General features: G+C 39.6%; 2 protein-coding genes across 2 annotated transcripts in view; one reads left to right on the top strand and one right to left on the bottom strand.

The window, feature by feature from the left end:
• Positions 1-12,413, bottom strand: part of LOC150078327 (uroporphyrinogen-III synthase-like) — a 163,538-nt gene that overhangs the window by 947 nt on the left and 150,178 nt on the right. The gene's annotated exons all lie outside the window — the stretch shown is intronic.
• LOC150078328 (erythroid differentiation-related factor 1) overlaps positions 1-12,413 on the top strand; it is a 257,306-nt gene that overhangs the window by 233,645 nt on the left and 11,248 nt on the right. The window contains exon 20 of the mRNA XM_090384532.1: positions 6,405-6,639. Within this exon, the coding sequence (XP_090240658.1) occupies positions 6,405-6,639 (235 nt within the window). The remainder of the gene's footprint in view (positions 1-6,404; positions 6,640-12,413) is intronic.

Genomic DNA, 12,413 nt, shown 5'->3' with positions numbered 1-12,413 from the left:
TACATTGCATTGAAGTGTTTGCAATTCAGTATGCCTTGTTTCATTTGTGCAAGCTTCATTATTTTTGGCAATGTTTCTGTGGTCGATTCTTCTCTGTTTTCCCTAATAAGTCATGCTCTTTTCTGGATTATATGCTGGCTCTTTTTATTACAGTTCATGCACTGTTCAGAAGTGAGTTGCATCAACAAAATATCAAAACCATGGGGGAATAGTTTGTGTCCCCCATCACTACTATTTTAACATATTTACTCATGAGCTGGATGTAGAAAATAATTTTAGCATTTGGATTTTGGCAGTGACACTCAAATCCCTCATGTTAGAATCATGGGCAAGGTTCTAAGATGGATCACAGGGTGGCATAGAGCAGGATGCAGAGGGCTGTGTTTAATGGTTACTCTTCAGATTCACCTAACATTAGAAGTGGGGGGGGTCCCCTAAAGATCAGCTCTAAGGCAACTGTTGCATATGATTTTTATAAAGGATTGACTGAAGGATATCAAAATTTGCAGATGATATAAAAATTGGGAGAGTGGTTACTGATCACCACCAAACAGCACTCATTCAGGATGATTTTGCTAGACTTCAAGGATGGTCAGAAAAGTAGAAGCTGTGTTTTAATACAGCAGAATGCAAGGTGTTACACTTGGTAGAGTTAATTAAAAACATTAGTGGCAGAAGGGGATCTGGGAGTTATGATATAGTTGGAACTAAAATTCTTCAGCTAGTATAAACAGGAAGCAAAGAAAGTCCATGGTGTGTTATTGGTAACTTATTGAACATTTGCTTGTAGAGATAGAGAAGTCATAATCCCACTGCATAAGATAATTGTAAAACCACACTTTGGAATACTTGTGTCAAAATATGGAGACTGCACCTAAAAAAAAAAAAAAGAAGAAAAAAAATTCTTCTTGGCAACTGGGAAACTTTTATAAGATCACACCGAAGTCTATCAGGCTCTGAGAGGGGACAGAAAAATAAATGATTGCAGAATTATCTTTGCTATAAATGATCCCAGAACTAGAAGCCATAAACTGAAATTACAGGGAAAGAGATTTAGACTGGATTACAAGAAGCTTCCTTTTAGCCAATGAGTTGTTAATTACTTGAATAAGTTACCCCCAAGGGTAGGTCAAGCCATAACAGCCTGTGGAAATTCAAAGATCCCCTGTATAGTTATCTGATGTGTGAAGGGAAACATTTGGGTTATTTCCATTTTATTTTTTTATATTTATTAATTTTAATATTTATTTTATTTTATTTTGGCCAGTACAGCAAAAGCCTCTAGTTTCCTTGCATTACGTGGCTAATACCGATACTAATGAAAATATTGTTGATAAATATTGACAATGGTAAAGGGCTCAGAACTGAATCCTGTGGGACTCCACTAATATCAGCGAAGAGCAGTGGCCAGTAGTAATGTACCACCTTCTCCCACTGAACCATCCCATACCAGTCACTTGCCCCTAATTCTGACACTGCCCCAATTTGTACAGCAGTCTTTCACGTGAAACAGCACCAAAAGCTTTACTGAAATCTAAGTATATGATGTCGAATTATTTTTGCATCCAGGTCCTTTGTGACTATGACAGCAGTTGATCATTAGTCAGGAAAGATCTCCTCTTAACAAATCCAGGCTGTGATTTCCAAATAACTACATTCCTGTCAAGATAATCCCACATTACTTCTTTAATTACTGACTCCATAATTTACCCTGGTGCAAAAGTCAATCTTACAGGTCTGTAATTGTTCACTTTGCCCTTTGATTTCCATTTCTGAATTGGAGAGATATTTACATATCTCCAATATGTAGGGATCCTCTCTGGATCCAAGGATGGCCTTATAATTGTGGGTAAAGGCTTGCTTATCTTTCTTTGCTGCTGTTTTTAATATAATTGGATAGATTCTGTGAGCTTTATTTACTTTTAGCTTCAACAATTTCTCTTCCACTTTACTCTCGGCTATTATAAAGTTGTTTTGCTCCCAGTTAGCATTAAAAATACTTCATGTATCGCCATCTGTTGTTGGCAGGGTTATTAATGTCAATAATGGCAGTGTGCTACTGCAACAGGATCTAGATAATTTGGGCAGATGGGTTAAGAAGTGGCAACTGAAGTTTAACAAATGCAAAGTACTACATATGAGTAGAAATAACCCCAGAGAAACGTACCAACTGTGTGGTACTACACTTAAGGTGGTAGAAAATGAAAAAGACCTGGGAGTAATTGTGCAGTCAGATATGAAGTTTTCTGAGCAATGCAGACAGGCTGCCAGGGCAGGTCATGGGGTTTTGTCAATGATATATAGGAATTTTGTTAGCAGGGAAAAGGAGGTGATTGTCCTTCTGTATAAGGCAATGGTCAGGCCATGCCTTGAGTACTGCTTACAGGTCTGGAGGCCTCATTTTAGGAAGGATGTAGATTTGCTTAAGCTTGTACAGAGAAGGGCAACAAGAATGGTGAAGAGATGCTCTTACCAAGAGAGGCTTAAGTTCTGCAAGTTGCAGTGGCTGGAGACTAGGCACCTACCCGGTGATCTGATTGAGGTGTATGAGGCCTTGAATGGGTTGAGCACGCTGAATTCTGATGGGATCCTTCCACTTGTTCTGATTACGAACCTAAGGGGGCATAAATTCAAATTAAGAAAGGACAGAATAGATGTGCGGAAATTTGCCTTTAGCCAGCGGGTGGTTAATTGCTGGAACAAACTTCCATCTGTCGTGGAAGTTGATAGGTTGAATAAATTTAAGGAGGAACTGGACAGGCATTTGGAGGGAATGGTGTGATTTTTTTTTTTTTTTTTTTTGGCTGATGCTGCATAAGCTCATACACTTGCTTTCTTGCATCACATGCCACTACTACTACTGTCTCTAAAAACTTTTTCATGCTTGATTGTACATGGTTGGTTGGGTTTTATTGGTGCATTAGCAACTAAGGCTATAATGTGCCAAAACCTGGTCATAAAAAAGTAAAACTATGTGATTGTACGTGCAGAATGTGTAGTTTGTTAACCTGAAGAGGATCATCAATAGTTAATTCTATTCATATGTAGTGCATCAGTGTGGTTCATACCTTTCCTTTATTATTAACACAGGCAAAGAATTCTTGACTACTTTTCTTCATATTCTTAGACAAAGGCTGCTTGGAATTCTCTTTTATCTTCTCTGGCATAAAATCTCTTTACCTCATTGTGTCAGATTCATCTGTTGTCTCTACTGTTTTCCCAACTGCTGATTGATTTGGTAGTTGTTGGCGCATCGGCTTCTGTGGCCATATTGCACCTCCCAAGGTTTTTGCAGTACTTTGATCCAAGCCCGAGGCGGGAATCGAACCCGCGACCTTTGGGTTGCCGGGCAGGTACTTTACCCACTCGGCTAGCCAGGTCGGCATTTCCCAACTGCACTAATCGCTTGGAGCTCTTTGACTTCCTCTCTTTGCAACTTGACTTTCTCCAGTCCAACTTTCCTAACAGTGAGGTAATTTTCCTTGGTGATTTTAATGTTCACAACTCCAGCTGTCTTCCGTTTTCTAGTCACACCGACCCATCTGGTCGAGATGATGAGTCTTTTGCAATTACTAATGACCTTGCACAGATTGTTCATTTACCTACAAGAATACCAGACAATCCTAATCATACAGCCAACACGCTTGATCTTTTCTCACAAACAACCCTTCTAAGTACGCGGTCGAAGTGAGAGGTCCTTTAGGCACTTCAGATCACAACTTGGTGACTGTCTCTTCTCCAATGGAGCCTTTATCTCATGACTATTCCCAACCTCGTGTTGTTTGGCATTACAAGAATGCAAAATGGGATGACCTGCAAGATTTCTTTTCTTCTTTTCCTTGGTCGGATCACTGTTTCAAAACTTCTGATGTTAACGTTTGCTCAGATTGTGGATTTCATTCTTGCCAGAATGGAATCCTTTATCTCACACTCCACTTTAAAATCTCGTCCTTTATCTAAACCTTGGTTTTCCAATAAATGTACTAAGGCTGTTCAAGAGAAGAACATTGCATATCGTAATTGGCTTGTTTCTAATTCTTCAGTTTGATTCATTTTCTGCCTACACCAAAGCTTGGAACAATTGTAAAGCAGTTATTAATCAGTCCAAACTAGACTTTGAACAGGCTAAGAGTAGAAAACTTGCTTCTTGCCCTAATGGTAGCCGAGCATTCTAGTCTCTTGCCAAAGCTATTGGGTCCAACTTTGGCCCACCTCTGTCCAAACCAGATGGTTCTGTTGTCACTTCAGCCAAGGATAAAGCTGACCTGCTAGCATCCCATTTTTTTTCCAACTCGTGTATTAATGATCTTGGTAAAACCTACCATCATTCCCAACACACTCCATTGAATGCCTCCTGTGGTCTTCCTTCAAAAGGATGTCAGAAGGGTTTTGACGAATCTTGATGCTAAGAAAGCTCCAGGTCCCCGATGGTATTTCTCCACTTGTTCTCAAAACCTGCATTCTTGAACTTACTCCTATTCTTTGCCGCCTTTTTTCACTTTCTTATTCCAAAGGTGTTTTTCCTTCTGCTTGGAAATTTACTCATATCCAGCCAGTTCCTAAAAACGGTGACAAATCCCTCCCATCCAATTATCGTCCCATTGCAATTACTTCTACTCTTTCTAAAGTAATGGAGAAATCAATTAACTGCCAACTCTTAAACTACCTAGAAACCTTCCGTCTGATCAACGATCGCCAGTATGGATTCTGTCAGTGTCGATCCACTGGTCATATTCTGGCTTATGTTACCCATTTATGGACTAATTCAATGGAAAGGTTCAGTGAAACACAAGTGGTTGCTCTTGACATCTCAAAGGCTTTCGATCGTGTTTGGCATAAAGGTCTTCTAAACAAACTTCCTTCTTATAGTTTGCCAACTGTTTTTAGTATTTGGTTATTCAGTTTTCTCTCTGATCGCTCACTGAGGGTGATATTAGATGGCTCTCTGTCTTCTAACTTCTCCACTTCTAACTTCTCCACTTGGGGGCCGGTGTCCCCCAAGGTTCAGTTCTTTCCCCCACTCTTTTCCTCTTGTATATTAATGACCTTCTTCCATTGACTGGAAATCCTATCTATAGTTTTGCCGATGATAGCACATTGCATTCTACTTTCCATTTTGAGAAACCTTGCCCTGCTCAATCAGCTTCAACTTCTCGAAAATCTGCTACCAATTCCTTAAATGCCGATCTTCAGGTAATTCTCCAGTGGGGCAAAGACAACTTAGTTGATTTCAACCCTTCTAAAACTCAGTCTTGTCTTATATCTCGCAAAAAGGATTCTGCTCCTATGCTTGTCTTTACTGACACTCCGATTTCTAGGCAAAATGATATATCTTTTTTGGGGATTACCCTGACTTCTAATCTCTCTTGGCACAAGCAGATTATAAATATTGCTTCCTCTGCATCTAAAGAATTTGGTTTTCTCTTTCGGCGTTACTTTTCTTCCAAACAGCTGCTCACTCTGTATAAATCGCAAATCTGCCCTGCCATGGAATATTGTTCCCACATCTGGGGTGGTGCCTCCAAAACCTCTCTCAGGCTTCTTCATTCCATTCAGAAGAAGGCAGTTAGGTTAATTAATGATTCATCTCTAACAGAGTCTCTCCACTCGCTGTCTCATAGATGTACTGTTTCTGCTGCATGCCTCTTCTACAGATACTTCCATGGGCACTGTTCTTCTGAATTGGCTTCTATAATTCCTGCTCTCTCTTTCAAAACAGTCCGAACATGTGCCGCCACCAGCCAACATCCATTTGCTGTCCAACTTCAAACTCACAGAACTAACTTTTCATCTTCCTCGTTTATTCATTCAACTGCCGTTTTTCTGGAACAACTTTCCTTCATATGCATTTCCTGAAAATTACAGTCTACAGAAGTTCAAGTCCAATGTCGACAAATATCTTCTTTCGTCTTCTCAACCTCCAACCCAAGCACAGTACTAAGAACTATAGGTTCTGCATTAGCTTGTCTAACTCAAGCAGAATAGTTTAATCTCCTGTCCCCTCTGATAATTTATAATCATTCCATTCATTTTTCTTCTCTGTCATTAGTTCATCTGCACATCCATTTAAGGTCTAGACTGTGAACAGTATCTCTTAGTTGGTATAAAAAGCTTAGTAGTTTTATCAGTTGTCATGACAAAACTACTACATCTACCCTTTGTAGACCAGAGAAATTCTCCAAGGCTTCTTCAATCGGGGATATAGTTAACTGATCTCAGGAAGAGAGGGTAGGGATTTTCCTGTGTTATCAAATTGGAGAGATGGGAATTTCATTCAATAAAATAAACTTTTTTTAAGTTAATGAAAATTTGAGAGAAATAAAGACTTAATTTAAATCAGTTAATCAGTTAATTTAAAAAATTAAATATGTATACACACGTTATTTCTCTTCTCTTTACTGAAGGTTTAACAGGCTTCGGTTCTCAGTTGAGAGCACTTCAAACTTTGATGCACCATATGGTAGAAGCTAGACCAGTTCTGCATAATTTAGATATCCCTCATGAAAATCAGGGTGCTGTTTTGTCAACTGACAGTGAAGAGGACATGCTAGAAAGGTCTCATATGTTGTTTTTATTTTTAGAGCGAATACAGCATGTAGTAAAGCATATCATAAAACTATATTCCACCAGGTCTTCAAAGTAAGTTTTTCATAAGCATTTAGTACTAAAGTCTGTAATTTTTTTTTTTTTTTTTTTTTCATTTCCATAAAGTATTTCCATGTTGGTACTTATACTTTTAATGTACATATCACTCTGAATTGCATGTTTGATAAGCTATCCATCTTATGTTTTTTATATTTATCTTTCTTTTTGCCAAAGCAAAACTTTCTTATTATATTAATATATATATTAATTAAGATAAGAGGGCGCTCTGGTCGCGGAAGAGAACAGTTGGTGGATTTTTGGCTGCTGTAAAGGGATAAGTATTTAGATAGTTTTACCGTATTCTTTGTTAACATACTACATTGTGTTTTACAAAGATATTAAATAGGTTTAGTAGCATTTGTTAGCTTCTTATTTTGAATTAAACTAATGATTTTTGGAAGTTATGACTCGTTGTGACAAGTCATAAGTTATGACAAGTTGTTGAACTAGCTGCCATATTGTAATCGATAAGAAATAGTGCAACATATATATCTCAAACTGATAGTGTAAGGTATAATGTAAAACTAGATAACATAATATGAAGCAGTGTATTAGGAATCTGTTAGCTTAGTATAGTATTATCAATTAATCTTATTAAATTTTATTAATCTTATTGAATTTAATAAGATTTATTAACTTATTAAATTCCACTGTTATTTAAATGGAAATCATGACCCAGACTAGAACTGCAAAGCAAAGATCACAGACTAGCGAGAGTGTTGTGACTCGGGGGAGAAATGAAGGGGGCGATTCTCCAACGCATCACAGTCTCAAAAAAATGTGCGAAGCGTGAAATGTTTGCTGAACATTCTAAAACAGGACATGATCTAGCCAAGGAGGATGTCTTTGTGCGTGTGCTAGATGCCTAGAGTGTCAAGAAAGTAGGTGCTAACTCAGCATTCTGATGGGTGTCTACGAGAGCTTGAGGTGACAGTAAATTCCCCCGAAGAAATTAATATGAGGGGCCCATCAAGCTTTCAGCTGCCCAGCTCAATGGCAGAGCTGACTCTATTGTCAGGGAGATGGGGAATATACTATGCAAGAAGGATAGGTTGAAGGATAGAGCTTGAAGTGCTAGTCAAGACATCAAAGGCAGATATTGTTGGGATATCAGGACCAGAGTATGTCTGCCCGGGGGGCAAAAGTTGATGAGGTTGTAGAGCAGATATCATCTTTTAAGGGCACAAAAGGTGATACTTTTGTACACGTTGGAACTTATGACATTAAGAGTAAGAGATCTGCAGATTTACTCAACAAGTACAGGTCAATGTTGAAAAAAAGTTGCAAGTTAGGGTTGAATGTTAAAGTGTCTGCAATTCTACCCAGACATGATGCAGGGAGTATATGATGAGAGCCTTGTCGATTAATTCAACTCTGGATAGATTGTGCAAGGTTCCAGGGGTAGAATTTTTTTCAGCCTGGTCTGTGCTCTTTGAGAGGAGAGACTGCTTCTATAGGGATGGGATACGCTTAAATAGAAAGGGTGCAAGAATATTTGCTGATGCTATCGAGGTAGCGTTAGGTGGATCGGAAAACTGCTAGCTTGGGAGGGATACACAGATTAAAAAATGATTCTTCCACTGCTTCTATTAGAATGAGCAGCAGCATGGAAATGAAGGCAATGGAGGTTTCCGGGACTGTTGGGAGTCATAGTGGAACAAATAAATACACGGTCTCTGTTAGGGTAACTAAGAGTAGAAACAGGTGCATGTATACTTGCATGAACACCAATGCTAGGATTACAGTTAATAAATTTGATGAGCTTGAAGTGCTAGTCAAGACATCAAAGGCAGATATTGTTGGGATATCAGAGACGTGGTGTCACACAGATATAAGCAGTGCAGAAATTGGAATTTGGGAAGTACAATGTGTACAGAAAGGATAGACAACAGGAAGGGGTTATGCTGTTAGTTAAGAAACACATGAAATCTAAGGAAGTGCATCCAATTGATGTTGGTGAACAATGCAATGTTGAGTCTGTTTGGTGTAACATAAGCACTGGGAAAGGAAAAATGAGAGAGAGAGAGAGAGAGAGAGAGAGAGAGAGAGAGAGAGTGTGTGTGTGTGTGTGTGTGTGTGTGTGTGTGTGTGTGTGTGTGTTAGGCCTGATGAGTATAATGAGCAATTGTGCAGAGAAATAGAGTGGGCCAGTAAATCAAATTCTGTACAGTGGGATCAACTGATGATTCTACCAACATTGAATTCTAAATGGGAAGCCTTCAGGGATTTAATCTTGGAGGCTACTAGGCTTTTCATTCCAACTATGAAATACTGTTGAAGATTCAGGCCTAAATGGATGCCAGATGAATTAATGATGCTCGTGGCAGCGAAGAAAAATGCATGGGATGCATATAAAGTATCAGGTGACACAGAAACCTGTGGCAGGTATAAACTAGTCTGTAATCAAGTCACAAAGGCAGATTACGAGAAATCTTTGGAAAAGGAAGCAAAGAAAAATAGCAAAGAGTTCTTTACTTATGTAAACTCTAGAAGGAAAGGGATGAATCAGATTGGACCACTTAACATACATGGGGTGACTATTGATGATCATGCTCAGATAGCTGATAAACTGAATGAGTATTTTGCATCTACATTCACACATGAGCAGTTATTCCATGAGGGGAGTGCCAGAACATTATCAAACACTAACAGGGAGTGAAGCGATTTTGTAATAACCGAGAGCAAAGTGGAGGAGAAATTGTTGAAGTTAAACATAAGGAAGGCACCTGGGGTGGATGGGATCTATCCAGTTATATTAAAGGAGGCAGCAAAGGAAGTAAGAAAACCCTTAGCCATAATTATGAGAGCTTCCCTGGACTCAGAGGAGGTCCCCATGGACTGGAGATGTGCAAATGTATCACCAATTCACAAAGGGGATTCAAAAGGTGACACAGCTAACTATAGACCTGTTAGTTTAACTTATGTTCTGGGAAAAATAATGGCATTACTGGTTAAAGAAGCATTGCAGCATCATCTAGACAAGACTGCAGTAATAGTTAAGACAAAGCATGGGTTTGTTAAAGGGAGGCCTTGTGTGACCAATTTGATTGGATACTATTGATGTGGTCACAAAGGAACTGAATGTCAAAAATAATTTTGATATCATATACTTGGATTTCAGGAAAGCTTTTGATACTGTTGCACATGGAAGACTTCTCTACAAATTGGAGAGGTATGGCATTAAGGGTAAGTTGCTACAATGGATAAAGGGATGGTTGAGTGGGAGGTAAGAGAGAGTGGTAATCAATGGACACTGCTCTTTGTGGACAAATGTTATTAGTGGAGTTCCCCGGGGTTCAACAATGGGCCCATTGTTGTTTTGTGTATTCATCAATGATATTGATGAAGGTATATCAGGATTAATGTCCAAGTTTGCAGATGATACAAAGGTTGGCAGGGTTGTTAAAGTCGGTATGCTACTCCAACTGAATCAAGATAAGTAAGGCAAATGGGCTGAGAAGTGGCAACTGAAGTTTAACATTGACAAATGCAAAGTACTGCGTATGGGTAGCAATAACCCAAGAGAAACATACCAACTATGTGGTATTACACTCAAGGATGTGGAGAGTGAAAAAGACCTGGGGGTAATTGTACAGTCGAATATGAAGTTTGCTGAGCAGTGCAGACAGGCTGCCAGGCAGATCATGGAGTCTTGTCAATGATATATAGGAATTTTGCTAGCAGGGACAGGGAGGTGATAATCCTGTTGTACAAGGCAATGGTCAGGCCACACCTCAAGTACTGTGTACAGGTCTGGAGGCCTCATTTTGGGAAGGATATAGAGTGGCTAGAACGAGTGCAAAGAAGGGCAACAAGATTGGTGTGGGGAACAAAGAGGTGCTCTTACCAAGAAAGACAAGTTCTGCAAATTGCAGCACTAGAGAGTAGGCACCTGTGAGGTGATCTGATTGAGGTGTATAAGGCCTTGAATGGGTTGAGCATGCTGAATTCTGATGAGATTCTTCTACTTGCTCAGATTACGAACCTAAGAGGGCATAAATTCAAATTGAGGAAAGACAGTTGTAGAATAGATGTGCGAAAGTTTGCCTTTGGCCAGCGGATGGCTGATTGGTGGAACAGACTTCCAGCTTTTGTTATGTAAGTTGATAGCCTAAATAAATTTAAGGCTGAGCTGGACAGGCATTTGGAACTAATGGAGGGGTGAAATGGGAGGTTTTTTTTTTTTTTTGGCTGATGCTGCATAAGCTTGCTTTCTTGCATCGTATGCCTCTACTAATGCTAATTGTCAATATTAATTATTTTATCAATATATATACAGGGAATTCAGTAAATTTATCATTTCAAATTTCTGGTCATTAAAGCATGATGCAAAGCTTAATATACACAAGTGGTGATCAAATATACTGTATCCACTTTATCATTGCTACTTCAATGAATTTTGTCATGACAAGTTGCTATATAGTTTTTACAGTTCATTCCATTGAAATCAGAGTAATTTTGTACTCGTACAAAGGGTACTAGGAAAGTTTTGCAATATGACGCAACAATGAATCACAGGAAGCTGCTTGTTGCTGCATGTTGAGACATGTTCATACGTGCATAGTAGCCGCCGCGCCAAGTCGATGGGCTCAGTTATTCATTAGTAGTGAGAGTGTAAAGTGCTTGCGATGGCATCGTGGTCACGAAATGAGATAAGGACAGTTTTTCGGTATAATTTCGTGCGTGGTTTAACCATAGACCAGTGCTTAGAAGAAATGACTCTTGCACTAGATGATGATTGTCCACATCGTACAACGATATTCAGGTGGTATAGAGAATTCCAAAGGGGAAATTTCACTCTGGAGGATTCTGAGAGGCCGGGAAGGCCACGAACGTCATTTATGGAGGAAAACGTTACTGCTGTGAGGAAAATGCTTGACGAAAACAGGCGAGTGACCTACCAACAGATAGAGGATACTTTGGGCCTAAATGCACCAGCAATTCGTTCGATTCTGCAAGATCATTTGCACGTGAAGAAACTTTGTTCTCTCTGGGTGCCGCATCAACTGACTGAAGAGCAGATGACACGACGTGTGACTTGGTGCCGGGAGATGTTAAAAAAGTTTGATAAGGGACAATCTCGGTATGTGAACAACATCGTGACAGGTGACGAGACTTGGCTGTACTATTACGATCTGCCGACCAAGGCTCAAAACAAAGTTTGGGTCTTTTATGATGACGACACACCCGTAATTGTCAGAAAATCCCGATCTGTAAAGAAGAAAATGATAGCTGTATTTTTCAAATCGAGTGGAATTGTGGAACGTGTCGTTTTGGACACGCTGAAGACAGTCACAGCTAAGTGGTATACTGAACAATGCCTGCCTAAAGTCATTGGATCTATGAAGAACCTGCGGCCAAAGTCAAGAATGGACACCTGGTACCTCCATCACAATAATGCTCGAGCTCGCCGCGCCAAAGCCTGCACCGAATATTTGACCACGACAGGACTGAAACTTCTCGAGCACCCTCCCTACAGTCCAGACCTTGCTCCCTGCGACTTTGCACTGTTCCCGCATGTGAAAATGAAGCTAAAAGGGAGGCGGTTTTCCAGTGATGAGGACCTTCTACGGACTTGGGACAACGAGTGTGCTTTACTCCCTAGTGAAACTTGGCAGAACTGGTTTAAAGATTGGTTTCGGAGGATGGAGAGGTGTATTGAATGTAGAGGAAATTACTTTGAAAAAATTAAATAAACAAAGCTGTATTGCAAAACTTTCCTACCCTTTATACATTTTACCCTTTGTACATAGTACCCTTTGTACATT

This window comes from Mastigoproctus giganteus, chromosome 11, assembly GCF_048544385.1.
Source record: "Mastigoproctus giganteus isolate SK-2022 chromosome 11, ASM4854438v1, whole genome shotgun sequence".
Classification (NCBI taxonomy): Eukaryota; Metazoa; Arthropoda; class Arachnida; order Uropygi; family Thelyphonidae; genus Mastigoproctus; species Mastigoproctus giganteus.
Note: the sequence above shows the minus strand (reverse complement) of the source record. Positions and strands in the feature narration are given on the sequence as shown.